General features: G+C 45.9%; 2 protein-coding genes and 1 long non-coding RNA gene across 3 annotated transcripts in view; 1 reads left to right on the top strand and 2 right to left on the bottom strand.

Moving 5' to 3' along the window:
- Positions 1-223: 223 nt before the first annotated feature.
- LOC117670253 (uncharacterized) lies at positions 224-7,659 on the bottom strand. Its single transcript, XR_009623331.2, has 5 exons — positions 7,432-7,659; positions 4,483-4,656; positions 4,095-4,171; positions 3,824-3,939; positions 224-2,016 (listed from the first exon to the last, which is right to left on the bottom strand). It is a non-coding gene; the product is annotated as an uncharacterized LOC117670253 (long non-coding RNA).
- A 4,244-nt stretch (positions 7,660-11,903) lies between these two features.
- BTG4 (BTG anti-proliferation factor 4) lies at positions 11,904-17,230 on the top strand. The gene is made up of 4 exons (XM_060695008.2): positions 11,904-12,092; positions 13,507-13,644; positions 14,798-15,032; positions 16,670-17,230. The coding sequence occupies exons 1-4, from the start codon at positions 11,920-11,922 to the stop codon at positions 16,853-16,855; spliced, it is 732 nt and encodes a 243-aa protein (XP_060550991.2). The 5' UTR covers positions 11,904-11,919; the 3' UTR covers positions 16,856-17,230.
- A 1,677-nt stretch (positions 17,231-18,907) lies between these two features.
- LOC117670160 (uncharacterized) overlaps positions 18,908-27,194 on the bottom strand; it is a 35,077-nt gene continuing 26,790 nt past the window's right edge. Inside the window, exons 23-29 of the mRNA XM_087875970.1 lie at positions 26,999-27,124; positions 25,107-25,299; positions 23,800-23,954; positions 22,998-23,084; positions 22,237-22,383; positions 20,767-20,949; positions 18,908-20,104 (exon numbers count right to left, since the gene is read on the bottom strand). Coding sequence (XP_087732096.1) covers positions 19,985-20,104; positions 20,767-20,949; positions 22,237-22,383; positions 22,998-23,084; positions 23,800-23,954; positions 25,107-25,299; positions 26,999-27,124 — 1,011 coding nt within the window. The 3' untranslated portion in view covers positions 18,908-19,984. The remainder of the gene's footprint in view (positions 20,105-20,766; positions 20,950-22,236; positions 22,384-22,997; positions 23,085-23,799; positions 23,955-25,106; positions 25,300-26,998; positions 27,125-27,194) is intronic.

The following is a 27,194-nucleotide window of genomic DNA, read 5'->3' as shown; positions in this document are numbered from 1 at the left end:
TTTTTAGTTTTTAAATTGTCATGGGGTTTTAACTGAATTGTTTTAAATTGGGCCAGTTATGTAATTCTTTTAATAATTTTAAATTTTGTATTGGCATGTGTTTTAGTTCTGGCTGTGCACCGCCCTGAGTCCACTAGGAGAAGGGCGGTATACAAATTTAAATAAACAAACAAACAAATAAATAAATAAATAAATGAATGAATGAATGAATGAATGAATGAAAGACTTTTAATGTTGGCATTTATTGGAGAGAGATCTCAAATGAACAACAGAGGAGGTCTTGAAGAGAAGTCTTCTTAAACTAAAACCCTTTTTTCCAAAACATTTTTTAAAAATCCTTCGTTCTTTCCATTCGCATAGCCTTAATTTTCGTTGCTTTGCTGGCTAACGGGGGAAGGAAAGCAGAATTACTCATCTCTTTCATTTGTCTTCTGTCTTTTCCGTTCATATCAAGTCCCTCTAGGAACTGACCGTCAGCTGAATATTATGGGCTGTCAGCACTCTTATCAAGCCACAGCAGTTGCCGGTAAATGACCCACATTGATCAACCAGGAATTTAATTACCACCCATCTGGACAGGGAACTGCTGTCTAAACGAATGAAAAGTTAATAAATCAGAACAGGGATTTCCTATTATGTAAAGTGATTGTTGATGAGGGCTGAGATAAAACTTACTCTCCGGAATTTATCCCTATAGTAGCTATGTTGGTTAGGCAATGTTGAGAAGAGCAGCCTCAAAAGCTTTGGAGCAGGGCAGGGGTCTCCAACCTTGGCAACTTTAAGACTTGTGGACTTCAACTCAACAAGAGGGAGGAGGAGGTGGAGGAGGAGGAGGAGAGAACAACTGTGGGGGTCCATAGCGCTCTCTGAGCTTGGTGATTTTCTTGCACAACTCTTAGAAGCAAAACTGGCTGAGGAATTCTAGGAGTTGAAATCCACAAGTCTTAAAGTTGCCAAGGTTGGAGACCCCTGCTTTGGAGAACATCAAGGTGGGATGAGCTGATCTGCATTGTACAATGTTTCTCAACTTTAGAGACTTGAAGATGGGTGGACTTCAATTCCCAGAATTCCCCAGCCAGCTATGCTGAAGTCCCCCCCCCTCTTAAAGCCGCTGGGGTTGAAGAACTCTCCTTTACAGTCCTACACAGGGTGCCTTCGACCCTTCAACCTGTAGACGTTGAGTAGTCCATCCAGCAAATTTGCAAAAAACTGCAGGGAGAGGCCACCTTTTCACTTGGCTGTGTTGTTAGCGACTGTTACCTTGGTCAATCAGCTAACTACACTGCCTGGTGACAAGGCTGATGTTCAAACTCGGGGCCTAATTTCTCTCCCCCCACCCAATTCTTTGTCTTTAGAGATCATCCAGGCTCCCTCAGTGGTTTCCAAATGGATGAAATCTGGATTTTCTGTCTTTAAGATACTCATTTCATGCTACCCAGACAAAATTGCAGAGGGCAAGAGACTAGCCAAAGCTCCTCTAGATTCTGTTTTCTGAACTTCACCATCTGGTACCCATTAGCAGGACCATCACCCAATTCCCCATCAGGGCAGGAGTCCCACCCATGGGCTTTTGGAAGTTCTTGTTGGCTTGGGACCTGTTCTTCATTTCACTTCATGTAGGGCCTTGAAGTCAACAGCTGCTCTTCATACCAGTTTTCCATGATAGGTTCTGCCACCAATCTGCCACAAGAGAACCCTGGAATTTGTCCAACTGTCCTCACTGTGTGGCCATCACAAAACTATGCAGAAGCTGGGAGTGTCTCCACTACTTCTTTGCTCCAGCGTTTTCTTACGACTGGTTGGTTGTCTTCCTCGCTGTTGAGTTGGTAACCTCTTAACACGGATCAGGAGATCTGAATAATGGGTGTAATTCCTTGGGTTCCAGCTGGGAAGCTTCCTGGAGATTGAAGAATTCTGCGGATTGTTTTGTTGACAGTGAAGCTAGTGATTGCTGGGGAGATACACAATCAGCTAACTACACTGCCTACAAACCAAAGCTGAGTTAGAGGCGCCAACCTGGAAAAAACACAAAAAAACACACACACCGAGAGTTCAGCAGTTGTTCCTTTGCAATTCACGACCGTAAAAATGTCACAATTCCCTGGACCACAACATCTTGTGACAAGACCCTGGCCTGCTTTTGTTTTTCACTATTTTGAAGTTTCTAAGAACCTCATGATTGGCCAAAGTAGACTTGCAACTCCCTATCTCACGAGTCTAAGAAATGGGAGATGGTGGAATACCCCAACTCTTTACTCGATTCTGAAACAGTCATTAGAAATATGTATGTCTAATATGAATTTTATTTTTTTATTTTTTTTAATTTGATTTATATGCCGCCCTTCTCCGGAGACTCAGGGCGGCTTACAATGAGTTAAGCAATAACCTTCATACTTTTGTATATTTTATACAAAGTCAGCTTATTGCCCCCACAACTGGGTCCTCAATTTACCTACCTTAGAAAGGATGGAAGGCTGAGTCAACCTTGAGCCTGGGGAGATTCAAACTAGCAGTAATTGCAGACAGCTGGTGTTAAATTGCAGTGCCTTGTCTGCAGAGCTATCCAGGCTCCTACTAATACCCACTAAATACCCACTAATCAAGTATTCTAGTTTTGCTAAGCATGATACATAAAACCACTTCTCTACGGTTCTCGAGACACCCCTCCCTTCCGAAACCAAAGACCAATCTAACCCCAGTCTGATGTTGCCTTTGAATTAAGCTTCTTCTTCTTATATTTGGTCCTCTGTAAATGAACAATGCCAGGGACTAAGTATAGACTTGAGGAAGGAGGAAGCAACTCCACTTGTAAAAATTACAGTGCTTTTCTACAGAGAGTTAAACAATCTGGTGCACCCCAAATCTGCAGCTAGCAAGTCCTTCCTTCAAGTTGGCAGGGTTACTGATTAGATTGGACTAGAATCAAATAACAGAGTTGGAAGGGACCTTGGAGGTCTTCTAGTCCAACCCCCTGCTTAGACAGGAAACCCTACACCAGACAAATGGTTATCCAACATCTTCTTAAAAACTTCCAGTGTTGGAGCATTCACAACTTCTGGAGGCAAGTAGTTCCACTGGTTAATTGTTCTCACTGTCAGGAAATTTCTCCTTATTTCTAAGTTGCTTCTTTCCTTGATTAGTTTCCACCCGTTGCTTCTTGTCCTGCCCTCAGGTGCTTTGGAGCTCAGTGGCTAAGATGCTGAGCTTGTCGATCAGAAAGGTCGGCGGTTCGAATCCCTAGTATAGGTCTCCTGCATGAACAGAGGGGCGGGGGGTTGGATTAGATGACCTCTAAGGTCCCTTCCAACTCTGTTACTGTTACTTCGAGAATAGGTTGACCCCCCCTCTTCTTTGTGGCAGCCCCTGAGATATTGGAACATTGCTATCGTGTCACCCCCAAGCTTTCTTTTCATTAAACCAGACAATGATAGTACAGTGGTCTAAAGCACCCTGTTATTAACACAGCTGCCTGCAATTACTGCAGGTTCGAATCTCACCAGGCTCAAAGTTGACTCAGCCTTCCATCCTTTCTAAAGTAGGTAAATTGAGGACCCAGTTTGTGGGGGCAATAAGCTGACTTTGTATAAAAATATACAAATGTATGAAGGCTATTGCTTAGCGCATTGTAAGCCGCCCTGAGTCTCCGGAGAAGGGCGGCATATAAATCAAATTAAAAAAAATAAAAATGAAACGAAACTAATCTGCAATTGCTCTGTCCCTGAACCATTTTCATCTAGCTAAGCTTCACCCCAAATTTAAACTCGGCTTATCCTCCAAGCAGTCCAAGGGCTCAGGGAGAGCGGTGTCCATTCTCCAAGCCCACCTTGTGCCTCTCAACACGGGGAATTCAGGATTCCAGGTCCTTCACCATCTCCCCTCTCCCCAGCTTGCCTTCCTGTGCCAGGCCACCTTCGTTCCTTAGTCCTTAGTCCAATGCTTCTGAAGCAACAGAAAACAGCACCGGCATTTAGAAGGGAGCTTGAAAAAAATGCAACATACACTTCTGGTTTACAGATTGAGGCGATTCCTTCAAACAGAAGCTTCTGGAACAAGACCATAAAAGGAAGTTTAGAATTTGCCCATAAGAAGCTTACCTTGATATAATGCCGGTGGTATCAGCCGCCTGGGTAATTAAATATGAAAGAAGACTGGCTTGGTTTCAAAGGCTGAGCTGGGAAGGAATAATAATAATAATAATAATAATAATAATAATAATAATAATAATAATAATAATAACAACAACAACAACAACAACAACAACAACAACAACAACTTGGAACTGGTTAAGATCAGGAGTACTGAAAAAAGAAACAGAAAGCTTTATTTTGGCAGCTCAAGAACAAGCCCTAGCCACAAACTGCATGAAGGCAAAAATTCAACATGTTACCACCAACAGCAAATGCCGCCTCTGCAATGAAAAAGAAGAGACAGTTGACCACCTGATCAGTGGGTGCAGCAAAATTTCACAAACTGACTACCTACAACGCCATGACCGTGTTGCTAAAATCATTCACTGGAAATTGTGCCAGAAGTTTGGATTTGAGTACAGCAAAAACCACTGGGAACATCAGGTTGAGAAAGTTTTAGAGAATGAGAAACTCAAGATCTTGTGGGACTTTAGGATTCAGACTGACAGGCACTTGGTCCACAACACACCTGACATAACAAGAGTTGAAAAGAAAAAAGTATGGTTCATTGACATTGCAATACCTGGTGATGCACGGATTGAAGATAAGCAGCAAGAAAAAAATCACAAAGTCCCGGGACTTGCAAATTGAAGTTGAGCGACTGTGGAAAAAGAAATCGTGTGTTGTCCCGATTGTAATTGGAGCCCTTGGAGCAATACCCAAAGGGCTACCCCGCTATTTAGAAATTCTAAATTTGCCGGACTTGAACATTTTGACTCTACAAAAAACCACCTTACTCGGAACAGCTTACATCCTCCGATGATACCTTAACAGTTCCTAGGTCCTTGGTTAGGACTCGAGCTGCTGAGCTATTAACTAGCCTCAAAGGCTGTAAATCTCCCTAAAGATTCAATAATAATAATAATAATAATAATAATAATAATAATAATAATAATAATAATAATAATATAAAAATCAGTGGTGCTTTTCCATTTTCTTCTCAAATGGATAATCTTCACATCCTCTCAGCTTCTGAAAGCAGCAGAGATATCCCAGGACTTCTATGAGGGACTTCTAGGATGGGTCTCTAAACCAGCATCCTTGATCACTTCAGCCATGGATCCTAAACCTGGTTCAGAGAAAGATTCGAGATCACAGGCAGATCCAAGCGATCTCAACTCTTGCGTCTCTGGTCTTGAGGTGGGCCCCAAAGCCCCAATCCTAGGATTTGTGTTCACTCTGTAACCATGGATGATCAGGTGTGGCTTACAAACCAAACCAAGCCCAGCTCAGCTCTCTTGAAAGGAGGCAGGTTGACTTCTCCCTCCGGCGACCGAATGATGCAACGTTTCCATGGACTTCTCAAACACACCAGGAGGAGGAAGAAGAATTTCAGGACTTTTGAAGTCAACCTGATGCTATTACAGGTGGACTTACCGCTATTCATTTACTGACTGGTTGAAAGACGGCCCTCAGAAAAGTGACTTCTGACCAGTCCTCTTACTTATGACGGTTCCAGAATCCCTATGGCCACAATACAAGCCCTTGGCAACCAGCCTGAGTTTACCACAGTGGTCGCATCCCAAGGTTACGCGATTGCCATTTGCAATCTTCCCAGCTGGCTTCCAACCAGCAGTCCATGGGGGGAGGGGAATGCTGGATTCGCTTAACAACCACATGACTCACCACATGCCGTGATTAACAACGCTGGGGAAAAAAAAAAGGTTGCAAAATTAGGTGCGGCTCGCTTAACAACTGTCTCGCTTAGCAATGGAAAGTCTGGTCCCCATTGTGTTCATAAGTCAAGGACTGGTACCAAGTTTCCCCGAAAATAAGACCCTGTCTTATATTTTTTTGAACCCCGAAATAAGTGCTTGGCCTTATTTTGGGGGGAGGTCTTATTATTTTGGGGCGCATGGAGCAAGACGGGGCTCCTCTTGCCGTCTTACCAGATTTCCACCTGTCTCCCTAATCCTAACCAGAGGAAATGGCGGGGACCAGCTGTGCATGTGTTTAAATATTTTTTGGGAGGGCTTATTTTCGGGGAGGTCTTATTTTAGCGTATGCTCTCAAAAGCCCGATTGGGCTTATTATCAAGGGAGGTCTTATTTTCAGGGAAACAGGGTATTAGCAGAGTGAAGATACGGTGCCAGCAGAGAAGAGGTTGACCGTATCTCTTAGATGACTACTGTCTAGACCATCATTAAATGAAGAATGATGGTTTGGCAGTGCTGAAAGCTAAAGGATTTAACATTGAACCTGGGGGATTCAGACTGATGGATGGAATTGCATTTAGAGTCTACCTTTTTATTCCAAAGAGCTGAAAGCACCACATGCAAGTCTCCCTTAACTCCAGGAGTTCATGTATATTTCACCCGGCACGAGGCAAAATGCCAGGGAGAGATTTAGCGAAAGGAGAGGAGGTTAGAACAGTGTTTCTCGGCCTCCGCCATTTTGAGAAGTGTGGACTTCAACTCCCAGAATTCCCTAGCCCATTACTGCTGGCTGGGGGATTCTAGGAATTGAAAGTCCCTCCCTCTTAAAGCTGGGGAATTCTGGGAGTCGAAGTCCACCCATCTTAAAATGGCGGAGGTTGAGAAACCCTGAGGTAGAAATAAATCAGGTTGACCAATTCAGTGCAGTTTTACAGAATATCCAAGTACAAAAAACTTCACAGCCAGGTAAGTCTCTGGCTTGTCATACAGGTGAGATTTTGCAATATCCTTCCCCCAGAAGTGGGGAGGGAATGGGGATTTTGCAGTATCCTTCCCCTGGAGTGGGGTGGGAATGGAGATTTTGCAGTATCCTTCCCCCAGGAATGGGGTGGGAATGGGAATTTTGCAGTATTCTTCCCCTGCAGTGGGGTGGGAATGGCGGTTTTGCAGTCTCCCTCCTCTGCAGTGGGGTGGGAATGGAGATTTTGCTGCATCCTTCCCCTGGAGAGGGGAGGGAATGGAGATTTTACAGTATCCTTCCCCTGCCACGTCCACCAAGCCACGGCCACAGAACCAGTAGTAAAATAAATTTGGATTTCACCACTGGCTATGGTCTATCATTAATGCTCCAATGCTACCATCAAAAATTGTCCCTGAACGGCAGATCCAGGCAGAACAATTTATCTATTTATCAAATTTAAGAACTGCCCACCTCCCTCACAGAGAGACTTTGGGCAGTGTACAAATAAAGAAAAAAATATATTTAAAAGTTGCCTATTTATGAACTGCGCCGAAGATGAAAAGAGCCATTGAGTTACAGATTAAACCTCCGAGATCCTACCTGCCTCTCCTCCTGCTGCCCATCTTACCTGCCCCAAAGGACCATCGGCTCTTCTCTCATCTTCCTTCCCAAACCAGGTGGCAATCTAGCCCATCCCACTCTTGCTTCCCCATCTCTTGGAGATGCCCATCTCCACGCCAAGTTGCTGAAGATGAACACGACGGAAAGGAGAGTGCCCGGCAGAAAGACCTTAGACTTTCTCCTGGTGCAGGGAAGTCCAAAGAAAGTCCCAACTCAGCCACCATCTTCCTGTGTTCAGGAGGACAATGTTTGCTCCAAGCCAAGCCTGCTGTTGCTAGAGAACAGATGCATGCTTTGGTTTACGGTCCTGTCTGGACTTGCCCTGCAGAAGAGGGAGACCCAGAATTTAATCCATTAAGGAATGCTTGGACTGAGATCGGTACTTCCATCCAAGATCTGGAAAAGGTGGAGACCTTCCTTCCTTCCTTCCTTCCTTCCTTCCTTCCTTCCTTCCTTCCTTCCTTCCTTCCTTCCTTCCTTCCTGTCTGTTATCTTTCTTTCCTTTTTTCCTTCCTTCTCTCTCCTTCCTTCCTTCTCTCTCCTCCCTCCCTCCCTTATCTCTCCTTCCTTCCTTCCTTTCCTCCCTCCCTCCCTTCTCTTCCTCCCTCCCTTCCTTATCTCTCTTTCCTTCCTTCCTTTCTTATCCTTCCTCCCTCCCTCCCTCCCTCTATGGAGTTCTCAGGTCATGGTTGAAAAGACAACTTTGGGATGTCCTTCCTTCCTTCCTTCCTCCCTCCCTCCCTCCCTCCCTCTTATCTTTCCTTCCTTCCTTCCTTCCTTCCTTCCTTCCTTCCTTCCTTCCTTCCTTCCTTCCTTCCTTCCTTCCTGTTATCTTTCCTTCCTTCCTTCCTTTCTTCCTACCTTCTCTCTCCTTCCTTCCTTCTCTCTCCTCCCTCCCTCCCTCCCTTATCTCTCCTTCCTTCCTTCCTTTCCGATCTCCCCCCCTCCCTTCCTCCCTCCCTCCCTTCTCTCTCCTCCCTCCTTCCCTTCCTTATCTCTCCTTCCTTCCTTCCTTTTTTATCCTCCCTCCTTCCCTCTATGGAGTTCTCAGTCATCGAGGTCATGGTTGAAAAGACAACTTTGGGATGTCCTTCCTTCCTTCCTTCCTTCCTTCCTTCCTTCCTCCCTCCCTCCCTCCCTCCCTCCCTCCCTCCCTCCCTCCCTCTTTTCTTTCCTTCCTTCCTTCTTTCCTTCCTTCTTTCCTTCTTTCCTTCTTTCCTTCTTTCCTTCCTTCCTTCCTTCCTTCCTTCCTTCCTTCCCTTCCGTCCCCTATTTTTAGTTTCTAACCTCTGTTTCTGTTAGTTTAGCCATTGGTGAAACAAGTCCCATGTGAAAAAGTATTCTCTTTCCTCCTTCTCCTTTATTCCTAGTGTTAATCTATCCATCTCTGCACATTCTAATATTTTCTTTGTAACACCTGAAGGGCTCTCTTCATTTCCCCACTGTTGGAGCACAAACAAATCCTTTCAAAGTCTTCTCCTGCATCCTTCCCCCGTCCCCCCCACTTCCATGAGCGAGGTGGACCCCCAATCCAGTGGTGAAATCCACATTTTTTTACTCCAGTGATGGAAATCCCACTGATTTTAGGCCCAAGCCCAAAGGCTGCAGGGGAAAAAAAAAGGAGAGAAATTTAATTTGGGGACTACCTTGATTTAGTGCTCACTCACCTCCAGGGCACACACCTGTTACGGCTGCAAAAGCTCCACCTCTCCTTATTTAAACCCCCAAAAGTGAGCAAGAAGGCTATTTGGCTAACAGAAGGAGTGTTTGTTTAAGGACAAGGAGAAGGCTGCAGAGTTGTGAGAGAAAGAGGCATGCAAATGTTGGCTGAATAATCTCAAGCAAAAGCTGGTTTACCTGTTTCTCAGCCAGGATCCCGGAATTCTCAGCCAATCTGTGCATGTTTGATTAGCTCAGCTAAAACTATTTTTCTGAAGGTAATTCTAGATTATCTGCATAATATTGTTTTTGTCCCGGGAACTCTATTCTTATGTATCAGCTGTAATGTGGATTAGTGTAAGGATGTTTTAACTTCCTTTCACTAATCCACCTCAATTTAACTTCCTGAGTAAAAGTCAACCCTTCAACCAACGATGATTAAAACTAATGCTGGCTTAGAATGTACAAACCTGGTTAGCAAAGCAATATTGAATATTTGAGAGCACTCTTGGTGTTACTGGCAATTTGGAGATGGCTGGCTGGGGAATTCTGGGAGTTGAAGTCCACCCAACTTCACGTTCTAAGGATGAGAAGTAGTGGTCTACATTAGGGGTCAGCAACCTGCAGCTCTAGAGCCGCATGTGGCTCTTTCATTCCTCTGCTGCGTCTCCCTGTCACTCAAAATATCACTCGCAGCTGCCAATGTGTGACACTTGCCGGCACGTGATTTATTGAGCTTTTCAACCCCTGGTAGGCCAACCATGGATAAATCCAAGAAAAGAAAAGTTTCAGAAGAAAAAATAACATTTAATTCAACTGCATATGCTAGTTTTGTGGCCGCTCAAGAAATAGTCAGGCACAGGAAGGTTTTTGTGGCTCCCGGTGTTTTCTTTTCTGTGGGAAACGGGTCCAAATGGCTCTTTGAGTGTTTAAGGTTGCAGACCTCTGACCTACGCTAAACATGGAGATGGTAACTGCAATTTTCATTCTCCTTGGCCAGCAGTTAAGTATCTTACATGCTATGTCTGTCTACTCCATGATTGGATTGGCTGGGGAGGATGGGGGTTGTTATTTTAACCAGCAAGTTTTAGTAATAGTATCTGGGGAGCAACGGGTTGTAAATAATGTTGGCTTCCTTTGAATACCAAAAGTAGGGAACAAGAAAAATGTCCACATCCAAAACCTGTGGCAGATACGTGGCTGGGAGATTTTGAACATGCCAGCACAAAATAATGACAATGATAGGAAGATCTGGATATCTCTTATTTTATTTTTTTTTTAAAAAAAATAACTCTTGGTTTGTCTGCTTGTAACCAAGAAGTATCACATTTCACACTAAGATGGTGTGTGAGCAGATTGCCCTTGGCTTAGGTGGTTTAAGATCTTCTTCTCCTTAATGGCTGCAACCATCATTTATGGCTTGAATTCTGAGTCTAGTCAATTGTGGCTTAGACTCCCACCTGAATAAGCAAACTATAGCTTGAGGGGGTAGTTGGTGCTCTCTGAGTTTGCTTGTTTTCTTGCAGATGCTTCGTTATCCAAACTAGGTAATATTATCAGTACTAGCACTGATGTTATCTGGATGAGTAATATGACGTCTGCAAGAAAACAACTAAACCCAGAGAGTAGCAAAGCCCACACAGTCTGTCTTCCCTCCTCCTCCTCCTCCTCCACTCTACAAACCCCACTCCCTTCTAGCACTGATGATGTTACCTAGTTGGGTCATGAAATGTCTGCAAGAAAACAGCCAAGCTCCAAGAACACCAAGAACTCCACAGTCCTCCAACTTCTTCCTTCTCTTCTCTTCTCTTCTCTTCTCTTCTCTTCTCTTCTCTTCTCTTCTCTTCTCTTCTCTTCTCTTCTCTTCTCTTCTCTTCTCTCCTCTCCTCTCCTCTCCTCTCCTCTTCTCTCCTGTCCTCTCCCCTCCCTCTTCTCTTCTCTTCTCTTCTCTTCTCTTCTCTTCTCTTCTCTTCTCTTCTCTTCTCTTCTCTTCTCTTCTCTTCTCCTCTCCTCTCCTCTCCTCTCCTCTCCTCTCCTCTTCTCTCCTGTCCTCTCCCCTCCCTCTTCTCTTCTTCTCTTCTCTTCTCTTCTCTTCTCTTCTCTTCTCTTCTCTTCTCTTCTCTCCTGTCCTGTCCTGTCCTGTCCTGTCCTCTCCCCTCCCTCTTCTCTTCTCTTCTCTTCTCTTCTCTTCTCCTCTCCTCTCCTCTCCTCTCCTCTCCTCTCCTCTCCCTCTTCTCTTCTCTTCTCTCCTCTCCTCCTCCCTCCTCCTCCTCCTCCTCTCCACAACCCCCCTCCCTTCTACCACTGACGATGTTACCAAGTTTGGTCATGAAACATTTGCAAGAAAACTACCTCAGAGAGCACCAAGAACCCCTCATTTCAACCCTGACCTACAAATATTCTCTTTTATTAATAATCTCTATCTTGAGATGTGTGATATGAATGCACAAAAGGGGGCCTCCAAAGCAGTGGTGAAATCCACATTTTTTTACTACCGGTTCTGTGGGCGTGGCTTGGTGGGCATGGTGTGGCTTGGTAGGTGTGGCAGGAGAAGGATACTGCAAAATCTCCATTCCCACCCCACTCTGGGGCCAGCCAGAGGTGGTATTTGCTGGTTCTCTGAACTACTCAAAATTTCCGCTACCGGTTCGCCAGAACCTGTCAGAACCTGCTGGATTTCACCCCTGCTCCAAAGCCTTTGGCAGACCAAGCTGAGATAGTTGTGAGACCCTGACAAGTCCTGTTGGTTACAGAAACTGTGGGCCTTCTGCTCCGATCCCCCCACTCCACCCCAGTTGTGTTCCTGCAGTGGAGGTCCTCTTGCAGAAGGGACGGCATGAAGGATGAAATCGCAGCCACAGTCTTCTTCATCACCCGCCTGGCCAAAAAACACAACAAGCTGAACAAGCAGCAGATGGAGAAGTTTGCATCCACGCTGACCACGCTTCTCTTCGAGAGGTATAAAAACCACTGGTATCTCGACAATCCCACAAAAGGACAAGGCTTCCGGTAAGAGATTCCCCACCCCAAAGGGAACCCCTCTTGGTCTACCTCTCTTGCAAAATGGGGGGCTTGCCCCTCCCTAAAACAGCCCCATCCTACCCGCCCTAGCAAAATTCTCGACCAATCGGAGCCTGTGTTTTTCCTCCCCAAAATATGAAGGGAGCTGCTTGAAGTCAACGCCAGGCCCTACCGTTGGGTAACCCAATTAAGTCCTTGCTGGTGAGAAGAGGTGGCAGTAGCAGCAGTAGCAGTACCCCACTTTCCCCGGTTAGAAGATGGTTTGGGGTCTTCCTGATCCCCTAATCTGCCCTGCCCCATTTTTCGGATTCCCTGACTAAATTTGTATGGCATGGACCAGAAGGTCCCACAGCCAGGATCTCCTCAACAACATCTTGGGTTTCTTGGGTCAACCCAACCTGCTTCCTTGACTTGATGAGAAGATAGTTTTGCAACCAAGGCCATAGATGGTGGGGCTAGATGCCCACACAGGTTTGGGACTTAGACACTCAGTTGCTTCTTTTGCTCTACCTGATTTAGCTGCTTCAGCATAGTCCTGTCTGGATTTAACATGAGGCATGTAACTGGGTTCCTGGAATAACCCTCTCTGGGCTTGCTACTCCGTTGACTCATGAACGAACAGAAGCTGCCTTCACACAACCCATAAGTGTGGTTCAAACGAGCAAAGCGTAGACTTTGATGGGATTGGAACCGCCAGCTTCTCTCTGCCGTTGACTTGTCTGAATGTGGATGGGAACTGGGTCAGTCTGGATCTTAGCTCAGGGCTCCCTCGTCCCAGATGCCTTTCACAAGTTCTCTGGCTCCTTTGCCTTGGCCTCCCCTTCTCAGTTGGGGTGAACGCAGGAGGACACGTCTTGATGACCTTCCTGTTCCCACTGGTGGAGGAGCGTTTTATTTTATTTTTAAAAAAATATTTTTTATTGAGTATTTTACATTTTAAAACCAAACACACAATAGCAAAAGAAGCCAAGAGACAAAAACAAAAACACACTTACATCAGATGTTAAAATACAATACTAACAACAGATATATATACAATTTTACAACTTTATGCATCGACTTTTGTCTTTACTCTTGGTTTTTATCCTCCCTCTCCTTCTCTTTATTTTTAAATATTCATAATTAACTGTTTTGTTAGCAGGATCGTTATTTACATTTATATCCAGTGTGTTAATATCAAATTTCACTTTGTATTCTTATTTCTTAATTTGATTTCTGCTTTCCAACCGTGCATAAAACCTATTCCACACTTTATAATAATCCGAGTCTTCTCTTTCTTTGATCTCCAATTGTTAATTGATCCATTTCAGTGCATTTGAGGATTTTCTATATGATTGTTTCTTCCGATGGGGTATTGGTGGACTGGTGGAGGAGCGTTTTAATCCGCCTTAGCTCTTTTCAGGTGCATCAGGCTAAACCCTTTGCAGGCGAAAGATCCTCTCTTGGACCAAGCGTGCACTGCGAGCAACGTGGACTTTCAGAGCCTCGGATTGCCCAAAGAGATGACCATCTGGGTTGACCCCTTTGATGTCTCCTGCAGGTGAGTCTTGCCGTGCTCTTTCTCTGCCTCCTGCGATTGGTGTTTTGGCATCCAGGCAAACTCAGGGTTGGGTTAGCCCTGATTCGCTGAACCAACCGCAGTGATGTGAGGCAGTAAGCCAAACATTCGCCAGACAAATTGGCACAGCCCAAGAGTAGATGCAATGGCCTCCTTCAAGCTGACGCTGCCCAGATCCAAACATTCTATTGGTTTTTCTTCTAGTTTGGGCTTAGTGGGTTGAGCCAACCCAGCAGTTGGTGCATGGCTTAGCACAGGGGTCCCCAAACTTGGCAGCTTTAAGACTTGTGGACTTCAACTCCCAGAATTCTCCTGCCAGCATAGCGTTGAAGTCCACAAGTCTTAAAGCTGCCAAGCTTGAAGACCTCTGGCGTAGCATGTTGTAGGTGTGTTTTTATTTCGTAGTATGTATAAAATATGTGTTTTCATTCTATCGTGGAATGTATGAATGTTCCAGATTCATATGTGTCAGATGGGTGGCAGAGAGCTGGGAAGGAAGGAAGGAAGGAAGAGGGAAGGGAGGGAAGGGAGGAAGGAAAGGAAGGAAGGAAGAGGGAGGGAAGGGAGGGAGGGAAGGAGGGAAGGAGGGAAGGGAGGGAGGAAGGAAGAGGGAGGGAAGGGAGGGAAGGAGGGAAAGGGGAGGGAGGAAGGAAGGAAGAGGGAAGGGGGGAAGGAGGGAAGGGAGGGAGGAAGGAAGGAAGGGGGAGGGAAGGAGGGAAGGGAGGAAGGAAGGAAGGAAGGAAAGGAAGGAAGGAAGAGGGAGGGAAGGAGGGAAGGAGGGAAGGAGGGAAGGAGGGAAGGAAAGGAAGGAAGGAAGAGGGAGGGAAGGGAGGGAAGGGAGGGAAGGGAGGGAAGGAGGGAAAGAGGGGAGGGAGGAAGGAAGGAAGAGGGAAGGGAGGGAAGGAGGGAAGGGAGGGAGGAAAATGAATTGGGAAGGGAGGGTGGTAGAGAGAAGAAAGCGAGAGAAAGGAAGGAAGGAAAAGGGAGGGAGGAGAGAAGGAAAGATAGTAATTAAAATATAATGAGTAGTTTGGAGCAATGAAGGAAGAGGTTTGGGAAACTTTGCTCTAAGAACCGAGTTATTCCTTGCTTGAGGCTCTGTTTTCTGCCCTGCTTAACTCAACCCCCCATTTAGATACGGCGAGAAAAACCCAGCCTTCACCGTGGCTCACTTCACAGGCCAAGAGAACGACCAGGACGTGTCCCAGGGCATCCGGCAGGCCGTGGAGAAGGCCTCCTCCTCCTCCTCCTCCTCCTCCTCCTCCACCACCACCTCCGATTATCACTCCGGCACTTCTTCTGAGGAGGATGGCACCACCAGGGAACCCAAAAGCATCCCAACTGTTAGCAATCCCAACAGCATCTATCAGGTGAGAGAAAAGGAGCTGCGAGGGAGGGGGGGCTCGACTCCAGGATTTCTCAAACTTGGCCCCTTTAAGATGGGTGGACTTCAACTCCCAGAATTCCCCAGCCATTGAAGAGCATTCAAACTTGCCAAGGTTGAGATACACCCATCTCCCTCTCTCCCATCCCCTCCCTCCCTCCCTCCCTCCCTTCCCTCTCTATTCACCTTCCTTCCTTCCTTCCTTCCTTCCTTCCTTCCTTCCTTCCTTCCTTCCTTCCTTCCTTCCTTCCCTCCCTCCCTCCCTCCCTCCCTCCCTCCGTATTCTCCTATTCCTTTCCTTTCCTTTCCTTTCCTTTCCTTTCCTTTCCTTTCCTTTCCTTTCCTTTCCTTTCCTTTCCTTTCCTTTCCTTTCCTTTCCTTCTTTCCCCCTCTCCCCTTCTCTATTCTCTCTCTTTTTTTAAATTTGATTTATCTGCCGCCCTTCTCCGGAGACTCAGGGCGGCTTACAATGCGTTAAGCAATAGCCTTCATACTTTTGTATATTTATACAAAGTCAGCTTATTGCCCCCACAAACTGGGTCCTCAATTTACCTGCCTTAGAAAGGATGGAAGGCTGAGTCAACCTTGAGCCTGGTAAGATTCGAACTAGCAGTAATTGCAGGCAGCTGGATGATAATAACAGGCTATTAGTCTGCTGAGCCACCAGGCTCTTCCTTTTATTCCTTCCTCCTTCCTCCCTCCCTCCCTCCCTCTCTAGCTCTCTACCACCTTCTTCTTTCTTTCCTTCCTTCCTTCCTTCCTTCCTTCCTTCCTTCCTTCCTTCCTTCCTTCCTTCCTTCCTTCCTTCCCTCCCTCTCTCCCTCCCTCCCAGCTCATTACCACCTTTCTTCCTTCCTTCCTCCCTCCCTCTCTACCACCTTCTTCCTTCCTTCCTTCCTTCCTTCCTTCCTTCCTTCCTTCCTTCCTTCCTTCCTTCCTTCCTTCCCTCCCTCCCTCCCTCCCTCCCAGCTCATTGCCACCTTCCTTCCTTCCCTCCCTCCCTCTCTCCCTCCCTCCCAGCTCATTACCACCTTTCTTCCTTCCTTCCTTCCTCCCTCCCTCTCTAGCTCTCTACCACCTTCTTCTTTCCTTCCTTCCTTCCTTCCTTCCTTCCTTCCTTCCTTCCTTCCTTCCTTCCTTCCTTCCCTCCCTCCCTCCCTCTCTCCCTCCCTCCCAGCTCATTGCCACCTTCCTTCCTCCCTCCCTCCCTCCCTCCCTCCCTCCCTCCCTCCCTCCCTCCCTCTCTTTTCTCTCCTATTTCTCCCTCCCTCCCAGAAAGAAGCAACATCTCACTTCCGGGGGGGGAGGGGGTCCATTCCAAGAAACTGAGAAAGAACCCCTTAATTTTTGGAAGTGCCAGGGCCACTTCCACCTGGTCTGGAAGTTCAGAGTGAGTCATTGACGATTGGGAGGGTCTTGACCCAAGAGGAAGAGAAGCAGGGAGGGAGGAGAGGAAAACGGATGGGGTTTCTTAGAAACTGTCCAGAGTTCCATCAAGAGCAGCTCAGTCAGAACGATGGGAGAGGAAGGAGCTGAGCGGAGGAGTTGCAAGAGGATGGCAGAAGGCGGGTCCCGTCCCTCCTCAACCTTCACCCCCCCCCCGTTGTCTCCATCTGCTTTCAGTGCAATGAGCCATTCCCCCTCTGGTCCCAGTATTCTCACCGAAGATGCTTCGTTCCTGATGGCATCCCATCAAACCCTGCAGCTGCTTACTATCTCCACTACAAGGGGTACAAAGTCTGCCGGACCTCACTGCCATTCAGTTGCCCGCGAGTGGACAGGTACCACTGGGTCAGTTCCAGTCAATAAAGCTCTGATTTGCACCCGTTGCCAGGGCAGCTGAAACATCGGTGGGCATCTGGCGTTTCTCTTCCCCAGAAGAAAAAACCCATCTTTTGCAGCACTTAAGACAATTCTCGTCCCCCAACTCCCTCCCTCTCTCATTCTCTCTCTCTCTCTCTCTTTCGTGTTCGCGAACTTTTAAAAAATTATTTGCTTTGTAAGATGCTTTTTTTTATTATTATTATATGAAATGCATGCTTGCAAGTGGCGGTCTCTTTTAAACAATTTTTAACCCTGTTTTTAAAATGGCCACGAATGAAAAATGAACTGCGAGACGGCGCTTGTGGAGAACTGTGAAAAAGGAAATTCTCTTTATTAATAAAATGGAATGTTTTCTTGGTTGCTTTTTAAAGAACCAGTTACTCTGTGAAGAAAGGAGAGGGAGGTAGATATTGGGGGGAATCTTCTGGAAAAATGGGCCAGATCAATAAACAATAAATCTTGTTTCCTCGAAAGCAGTGTTTCTCAACCTTGGTAGCTTGAAGATGGGTGGACTTCAACTCCCAGAATCCCCCAGCCAGCGCAGCAGCGCTGGCTGGGGGATTCTGGGAGTTGAAGTCCACCCATCTTCAAGCTACCAAGGTTGAGAAACACTGCTCTAAAGCCTCAAGACCAGGCAGTGTTGCAGGGAAATCACCTACATTTTCCACCGAAAGTTGGTTTATTTCATTTCTGCATTGTGAAAAACTAGATGATCTATCTGGCTAACCTCCTAAGCCAGTATCTTCTTAGGCGAAGGTTTCTTTCTTTGTGTTTTCAAGATAATTTTGCAGATAGAATATCTAGTGGACCTTGGTGATGGACCGATCTTACGAAAGCTAAAGAGGATGGGACTTGGATGGGGAATTATTGGAGAAAGACTATAACTCTGGACTAGATTAGGAACTTGAGGGGGATGGTTGTTGGAAATCTGGAAAGAATGAAAGGAAGATCTCTTCCGTACTGTTTTCAAAGAACATTTTATCGGTACCTCCATGAATGTCCACGGGCGAGTCAAAATATCAGGATGATAGCCACAGTCATGTCAACAAGTGTCTCTCGTTCTTACACCCAACACATTAAAAGAGGTCGGAGGCCATGTGGTCCTCTCTGAATCAAACCTGACTTGTTCTCCATTGTAGACTGCACATTTTTTTTTCCTTGGGGAGGGACGTTGATCAGGGGTGAAATCCAACAGGTTCTGGCGAACCGGTAGCAAAAAATTTGAGCAGTTCGGAGAAGCGGTAGCGGAGGCTAAGCAAGAACACAGTGATAGTCCATGTTTGTTCTCGATATTTGAACGATTTGAACAATTTGTTTGAACCATGAATTTCATTGCTTTTCAGTTTCCCACTGCATACTAACACTGCAAGTCTATAAGTTGAAGTCCACACATCTTCATAGTCACATTTTAACTTTGCAGACTTTGTCTTGCAGGAGATATGGATTGGATCCTTCCTTCCTTCCTTCCTTCCTTCCCTCCCTCTTCCTCCCTCCTTCCCTCCCTCCCTCCCTCCCTTCCTTCCCTCCCTCCTTCCCTCCCTCCTTCCCTTTCTTCCTTCCCTCCTTCTTTCTGTCCTTCCTCTCTCCCTCCCTCTTCCTCCCTCCCTCCCTTCCTTCCCTCCCTCCTTCCCTTTCTTCCTTCCCTCCTTCTTTCCATCCTTCCTCCCTCCCTCCCTCCGTCCCTTCCCTCCCTCTTCCTTCCTTCTTTCCTTCCTTCCTCCCTCCCTCCCTTCCCTCCCTTCCTCTTCCTCCTTCCTTCCTCCCTCCCTCCATTCCCTCCCTCTTCCTTCCCTTCCTCTTCCTTCCTTCCTTCCTTCCTTCCTTCCTTCCTTCCTTCCTTCCTCCCTCCCTCCCTCCCTCCCTCCCTCCTCTCCCTCTTCCTTCCTTCCTTCCTTCCTTCCTTCCTCCCTCCCTCCCTCCCTCCCTCTACTAAACTGCAAAATAGTTGGTTTAATTCGAGCTGAGCATATTGGGTGAACCTAGTTGCTGTGGTCTCTGGCTTATTGTCTCCCACAAATCCAGACAATTGTGATTGAATCATTTGGTGATTCATCCACTAGTTTATTTGGAGTTCCCATTTTCTTTGCAAGCGGAATGGTGGTGTGGTCATCTGAAGCAACCAAAACCCTTTGAAGATACAATATCATTTTGTTAGCATGCACACACAACCCCCAGCCGAGCGCTGGCCCTTTGCCAAACAGCCATGAACCAAAGCTGAACTGAGATTGCGTATCTTTGACCTTGCAAAACAAGAGAAATAACACAACAGACAAGGTGGAAGCTACAGAACAATGCTGACATGTTTTCGATAAATGCCTCTACGTGACATTATTATTTATCTCTTTCTACGAGGTCAGCAGCGTGCTAGCTGTACTATCTCTGAGATATGGTCTCCTGAAGGAGGACCTTTCTGCTTATCTAGCCCCTTCTAAATTAGTTTGATTATTGCTTCATCCCTTGAAAGGAATATATCGACTGAATCATTTGTCACACTGCATAACGGAATAAGAGAAGTGGAAGGGACCTTGGAGGTCTTCTAGTCCAACCCCCTGCTTAGGCAGGAAACCCTACACCACTTCAGACAAATGCCTGTCCAATTTCTTCTTAAAAACCTCCAATGTTGGAGGATTCACAACTTCTGGAGGCAAGTTCTTCCACTGTTTAATTGTCCTCGCTGTTATGAAATTTCTCCTTAGTTCCAGTTTGCTTCTCTCCTTGATTAGTTTGATTAAATTAAATGAGATAATACAAGAAGAAAGGTGACACCCACCCACACACATCACAGCTGGCTTCTCCAATGGCTTTTCCCAAACGAACACCCCCCCCCATCAAAGTTGCAAGTTTTAATCTTCCAGAGAGACCTGAGACACTGGTTATAATGCTGCCTTTCAAAGTCCATGCAACTCTAACATACGATCATCACGCTTCTGAGCATGATGTAATGTTCTGCGTGGATTAATAATTCAGACAACCCCAATCTTCCTTCTACTTTCAGGTTCCTTCTGATCGTTTTTTTCCCAATAGTTGCACTCCAGTAATGCAGAAAAATGGCCGAAATCATCCAAGGTCCTTCCATTGTTCTGCCTTGATGACTTCTACCATAGCTTCCAAAATTCACTCAGGCCATTGGTCCTTCTGAAGCTTCCTGTGAAGCCTCTCTATTTCCTGGCTCAACCATTGGTCTTCCAGGGACAGGGCCTCCCTTTGGTCTTTCTCCGTTGCTCTGCTGACATCCTGAAGCAAGAGAGAGGAAGCGTAAGAAGATCTGAAGGCTCTACACAGGCTTAGGAAGCTGGGTGGGAGAGGATGATGGAGAATGGGAGAGAAGTTCTGGTTGATCTGAGGAATACTTGTTCTTAGTTGGAGTGGTTTGTCAAGATTATTCATGAACTGGCAGAGACATGGTAACAAGGTCAGCCAATGAATAGGCATAGCAACTAAATCAACCAATTGGGATCTGAGACAGACTGGAGCCAGGGCGTGTCTTAGTCTGCAGCTTCTGAGTCTGTGCTGAGAATTGAAACTGAAACCAGTGTGGGTGGGTGCGCTTGTCTGCTCTGCTGAAATGAAACTAACTGTTCTCTCCTACCTTGTGTTGTAACTGCTACTACGTTGAAGAAAAATCTATATTGGTAATGTAAATACTTCATCTGTTATTATGTATATAACGAAGTTAATGAATCCAGCTGAATCAGTTATCTGTGTGTGCTTCTGGATTTGATTTTTGCAAGAAACTCTGATATGGTTCACTTTCTTGCAAATCAGTTCTAAGACTTAGCTCATGGCCCCAAACATACTCATACATGGACATGCACCCACACAGAGGATCGTCATGGGAACAAACCTCTCCAACCAGGACATCTTTACAGGAAGCAGAGAATACCTGAAGCATTCACCTTTTGGGAGTCCGTACAGCCCTTCACCTTGGCACGCAGGGGCTCCAAGAGAAGCTCAGCAGATGCCTCCTCACTCTTCTGCAAAGCCTGCTTGACCACAGCAGCTGCAGATTTACCGTCTTCTGAAAATGCTGATGCCTGGAGCCTCAGTGAAAACATTTCCCCTAGGCAGGCTTTAAGGGCCTGAGAGGCAAAAAAAATAAATAAATAAAAATTGGACCTTTCAGAAAATACCTTATCTGAAGAGAGTCCAGGGGTCGGATTCAGAAATTTTAGCAAACAGTTCTCTGCCTGGTTGCTGGGTGGGCGTGGCATAGTGGGCATGGCCTACTTGGATTCCTGCACCACTAGGGAGGTAGGGTCATTTTTGCCCTCCCCAGACTCCGGAGGCTTTTCTTGAGCCTCTGGGAGGGCGAAAATTGCCTCCCCAAGGCTCTGGAGGCCCTTCAGAGGCCAGAAACGGGCCTGTTTTCAGACTTCCAGTACTTCCGGCAGGCCTGTTTTTCACTTTTCCCAGGCTCTGGATGTTTTCCTCGAGCCTCTGCGAGGGCGAAAATGGCCTCCCCAGACTCTGGAGGCCCTTCGGAGGCTGGAAACGGGCCTGTTTCCAGTGCGGAAACAGTGCACTTCAAGTGCGGGCCCTGCACTTACCTGGCATCCAAACCGGGCTGCGTGGAGACTCCTGGGAGGGGCAGGCTGGGGTGGGCGGGGTCAGCCAATCCTTGTAACAACCGATTCGCTGAACCAGATTAAAATTGACATCCGATTCACCCAAACTGGTCCGAACCGGCTGAATCCCACTCCTGAGAGAGTTGATTCAGAAAGCTTCATAGGAAAGCAAATGCTTTTTGGGGAAAGGATAAGGAAGTTACCTGTAGCTCAGGTGTCAATAGCTCTCTGCTTATAGGAGGTATAAGTCATAAATACTGAGGATTGTTCAGTTGGATGAACTGAACCTGAAATTCTGGGAGTTAAAGTCCACCTACCTTAAAGTTGCCAAGTTTGAAGACCTCTGCCTTAGGACAAGGGGTGATGAGCAAATTGGGGAGAAAATGAAAGCAAAAGCTTTGAAAATCAGAGTTAACTGTTCTGGAAGAGCCTGATCTTGTCTGATCTCGGAAGCCAAATATGATCAGGCTGGATTTAGGATCTTAGAAAGGAGCTGGCTGGGGAATGAGGAGGCTGTGTGGGTTTCTGGCATCTTCAGGAAAGGTGGGATACAAATCTAAAATAAATGAACGAGTTGGTGGTCTTTTAGGATCCGTTCTTGGTGGTTAGCTGCTTCTTGGCAGTTTGGTTTAGGGAACAAGGCACGTGGCTAGAAACCAGGAGATGGTGAGCTTAGGCACGGAAGCTGAGAAAGGCTAGATTAGAGACCAAAGAGGTCCGTGGCAAAGCAGCATTTGCAAACAAGGAAAGGACAGAGAGAGAGAGAAACCCCAGAGTTTTAAGTTTGCTGTTATTTTTCACCTGGTAAAACAGCCTTCGAAAAGCTGGCTTGGAATCTTGGTTGAAGTCATCGGCAGTGATGTGGGCCAGGCAGTGGACAAGAAGCAGGACAAAACTCCCGGCACAGGCCAGGGACTCTCTTAAGACAAACAGTTGGTGGCCAGGAATCTGAAGAAAAGGAAGATCAAAATCCTTTTAAAAATGATTGCCAAAAAATGGAAAATGGAGACCAGTAATATTCTGAGACTTTGACATCCATGATCTTCAAGTTTCTAATATTTAGGAAGTTCTCCATCACATCTTCCTTTTTAAATACTCTCCTTGGCTCACTCACTCCCAAACCTGTATTTTCAACCATGCTGTGATGACCTTACTGTCTCCTCCAGGTTCGGGGGGCCTGGATGGAGGATGGGAATGAAAATGCAATAGGTAGTAACTCATCAAAAAGAGCCTGGGCATTGCCTCTTTAAGAGATAACCACAATCACAACTAGATCCATGAACTGACACACAGTTGTGTGTCAAATCTTGGTGCACAGATTTTTTTTGAACTTTGCTTCCACTCTTTGAGTGGGTTAGTAATTAAATCATGGTGTACTTACTCCTGATGTATGGAATAAGCTACAAATGGTGAGTGGAATCCAGCTAAAGAAACTTCATTGTAGTTTCTGAGCCACTAGAGGCCTTGTGCAGAAAATACACTATCTATCAGAAAGCCAACAGGACAGTGCAATGTATGAACTAGATTTGTGCCTGTTACATTTTCCACTCAGGATAGCTTACCTGGTAATAAAAGCTGTTTCTGAAAGCATTCCCGGGAATTTTGCTAGAAGGAATTCTGGAGGCAAGACACAATTCTACCTCTGGAGCCTAAGAGTAATCAGAAATGGGGGCTATGATTCGCTTTCCAATCCAAGGATAATAACATAGAAATTCAAAATACAGTGTACAAGTTTATTTGGGCTGTTCATTGAGGAAATGAATAGAATAGAATAGAATAGAATAGAAATAGAATAGAATAGAATAGAATAGAATAGAATAGAATAGAATAGAATAGAATAGAATAGAATAGAATAGAATAGAATAAGAGTAGAGTAGAGTAGAATAGAGTAGAATAGAAGTAGAGTAGAGTAGAGTAGAGTAGAATTAGAGTAGAGTAGAGTGGAGTGGAGTGGAGTGGAGTGGAGTGGAGTGGAGTGGAGTGGAGTGGAGTAGAGTAGAGTAGAGTAGAGTAGAGTAGAGTAGAGTAGAGTAGAGTAGAGTAGAGTAGAGTAGAGTAGAGTAGAGTAGAGTAGAGTAGAACCGAACCGAACCGAACCGAACCGAACCGAACCGAACCGAACCGAACAGAATAGAATAGAATAGAATAATAGAGTTGGAAGGGGCCTTGGAGGTCTTCCAGTCCAACCCCCTGCCCAGGCAGGAAACCCTACACCACTTCAGACAAATGGTTATCCAACACCTTCTTAAAAACTTCCAGTATTGGAGCATTCACAACTTCTGGAGGCAAGCAGTTCCACTGATTCATTGTTCTAACTGGATGGAAACCGTTTGTTTAAGACACTTCCACTTTTTCAACACTTACACCAATATAAGGTCGCAGAAATTGCAGAATGACAATGCCATACTGGTAGGTTACAAATTCCCTCGCAGAAAGGCTTGAAACAAGCACAGGGACAAGTTCTCCGGATTTAGGAAGCATCTGAAGATCCAATACATCCTGGAAAGAATTGTGAGTTTCTGCCAGAAAATGAAACACAGGCATTGAATTCATTTCTGTTCCATTAATATATATATACACATATATATATATGTAGGTCTTTGGTTATTCGGGTCTTCTCCCACGTAAAATTGGAAGTGTCTTGGCGACGTTTCGACGAAGTCTCATTCGTCATCTTCAGGCTGGTGTTCTCGGCTTCGTGCTTCCAGGAGCAATGTGAGATCGCAGCTGTCTCTTCCTTTTAACTGCTAGTGGGGGTGTCAAGACACTTCCAATTTTACATGGGAGAAGACCCGAATAACCAAAGACCTACATACAAACACCCGCGAAAACCTGAGAAAACATATATATATATATGAGGAACAAGAAAGGAAATGGCTTAGAACAACCTCAACATGTCTTTCTTGGTCTTTTGTAGCAAGATGGCAATCTTGCTAAACTGAAGCCGATTATTTGCGTCATTAAAGATGCACTCTAGGAATTGCTAGGGAGGAGCTGACTTAACTCCCTTCCTCCCAACCAACTAATCAATCAATCTATCTATCTAATCTTCACTGTATCTTGGTCCTCTGGAATGTAGCTCCTCCCTTCTGGGAATCCAGACTACATTCCATCACATTGTTGTGGTTCGCCAGCAGCCTGCAGAGCTGGCAGTGGAGTCGGACAGTGAGGAGGCTGGGGAGGACCATGGGCCAGTCCTGGAGACTGGGGAAGGCCCTGACAAGGGCTCTGCGTCTAAGGCAGAGATGGAGCCAGGGCCATCTGGGAGTGATGCGCGGACTCCGGAGCCCCCAGAGTCGGACAGCAGAGAGGCAGAGGAACAGGAGAAGCCTGTTCCTAGTGCACGCATGCACAGAGCTGCCAGAAGGCAAGAGCAGCTAAAGCAAAAGGGACAACTCAGGAGTAAAGCCAGGAGATTACTGGCCCCTCCCATAAGGCTTAAAAGAGAAACAGAGGCACTTGGGCCTTTTTGCAGGAAAGCAACGTTGCTAACTCTGTTTCCAGTCGGCATCTCTTGTTTGTTTCTGAACTTTGTGGGGCTTTGCCAAGTAAAGCCTTTGGCGGGGTGTCAAAGAAGATAACGGTTGGTGATAATCAATTAAATCAATTTGATTAGTAAATTGGAGACCTCTTTTGACCCCAGCCATTAGTGTGTGTGTATATATATATACCTCCTGATTCCTGATGTTCCTCAGGCGATGAAGAATCTCTTTTGTTCTCCTCCAGGGTCTGGAGTACCGATTTCAGCAAGGGGATCAATTTTTTATTGATGACCTCCCAACTTCCACAGGGAGTAGCTGCCATGCTGTAGAACCTTGCAGCCGGGTAGCTCATGAAGCTTTGAGAAGAACCAGAGAGACAGTCCTGAGATAGAGAAAAGAGGTTATTGTTGAATGTGCAAGTAGGAGTGAGTCTTACATCAGCCTTCACTCATTGGTTCATTTTCCCGCCGGCGGGAAAATGAACAAGTGTCAGTGGCTGACAGGCTGGACAGCTCCCTGTAAAAGGAGCTGCAGCCTCGGGCCGTTCTCAGTTCATAGTTAGATTGCTGTTGCCTGCAGTAAACAGTTGTTTTACTTTACTATGATTGTCCTGCCTCTCTTTTTGTGTCCGGACTTAACAGTTATGATTCTGCAAAATATGGTCTTCTTTGAACTTTCCTAATGGACCATCTCCTGCTAGAAGAATCAAGGGTGGGTCTCACAAGGTGTTCTGTCCCCGTCCCACACGCACACACACCAACAGACGTTCAAGAGTTAAAGACCAAACCAGCCGGCAAAATCCTTTTCCTTATGATAACGGAACTTGGCAACAACCTAGTGGCTGCCTGCCAAGAGTTTATTATTTACGAAGAGGAGAGATAACTTCTCCCCACTTCTGGTACATCAAAAGAAACAGCTCAATAATTACGGAGTCAATCAAGTCCAGAGATAATCCAGCAAAGTCTATAGCAAAAGTCCGGCAATGCAGAATGGCGTGGAAGCTTTCAGCTTTGTTTGTCACAAGGTTTGACTGGCCACCACGCTCCCTTTTATACCCTGTGGGGTGTGGTCCAGTGACTCAGCCTAATCTCTGGCACGCCTTTTCTTCTGTTGCACGCGCTTATCTCTGCGACGCTGCCGAGGATCCAGCCAAGACTCATTACCCTCATCACTGTCCACCTGTGGCTGCGTGGACGTGCTTGGCCCCGGCCCTATCTCTTGCCCTTCGGCGGACACCGAAGGCATTGCCAGAGAGGAGGGTCCTGGAGAGGGAGGCCTTGCCAACTCCTCTCCTTCACTCTTGGAGTCCTCTCCTGCCGATGACACAGGCTCAGGTAACGGAGCCACAACAAGTTCTCAGTTCATAGTTAGATTGCTGTTGCCTGCAATAAATAGTTGTTTTACCTTACTATGATTGTCCTGCCTCTCTTTTTGTGTCCGGACTTAACAGTTATGATTCTGCAAAATATGGTCTTCTTTGAACTTTCCTTATGGACCATCTCCTGCTAGAAGAATCAAGGGTGGGTCTCACAAGGAGAAATAGTCTGGTGAATGAGGTCTTTAGTGTTCTCTGCGCTTGGTTTATATGTCTATGGAGATTCTCAGTCACCCAGATTACGGTTGTCCCAAAGATTTTGTTTTTCAAAAGGCAGCTGGACTTCGTTTCGCTTGAAGATGTTTGGCTTCCCATCCAAGAAGCGAAGAAGCTTCTTGGATGAGAAATGAAACATCTTCAAACAAAACAAAGGAAGTCCAGTTTGCCTTTTGAAAAAGCACTTTTGGGAGATCTGTGTACTTGGTTGTTTTTCTGTAGACATTTCATTACCCAAGCAGATAACGTCATTGATAACGTAACCTAGTTGGGTCATGAAACATCTGCAAGAAAACAGCTGGGCTCAGAGAGCACCAAGGACTTCACAATTCAATCCCGTGTCGCAAATATTCTCTGTTTATGAACAAGCTTTGGTTTGGAGAGACACCGATTTCCACAAGGGATGGTTCAACCTGGACGAACGTCTTACAATCCCCGGTGAAAGGCTGACTCCAAGTTGCATCTCCAGCCTGTCTGAGGAACATCAAACCTTTGTTTGGAAGGCCACAATGTCTGACAAGAGTCGCAGATATTCCAGTCTGCAATATTCAGTCTCCACTCTGGTCTGCTGGGTTGCGACGTGTTGCTGAAATTCTGTCAAGAGATGCACTTTGGTCTGGAAAAAAAATTAGTGTATTTCTGTCTCATTTACGGTAGTCATGTCTAAATTTTTCATCATCATCATC

The sequence above is a fragment of the Pantherophis guttatus genome, chromosome 9, assembly GCF_059756535.1.
Source record: "Pantherophis guttatus breed Tessera chromosome 9, ASM5975653v1, whole genome shotgun sequence".
NCBI lineage: Eukaryota > Metazoa > Chordata > Lepidosauria > Squamata > Colubridae > Pantherophis > Pantherophis guttatus.
Note: the sequence above shows the minus strand (reverse complement) of the source record. Positions and strands in the feature narration are given on the sequence as shown.

What these genes read in the sequence shown, in the direction of transcription:
- BTG4 (XM_060695008.2), top strand. Translation starts at nt 11,920, where the DNA reads ATGAAGGATGAAATCGCAGCCACAGTCTTCTTCATCACCCGCCTGGCC. An exon ending in ACAAAAGGACAAGGCTTCCG is followed by an intron (nt 12,093 to 13,506) that starts GTAAGAGATTCC and finishes AGCTCTTTTCAG; the next exon opens with GTGCATCAGGCTAAACCCTT. An exon ending in ATCCCAACAGCATCTATCAG is followed by an intron (nt 15,033 to 16,669) that starts GTGAGAGAAAAG and finishes ATCTGCTTTCAG; the next exon opens with TGCAATGAGCCATTCCCCCT.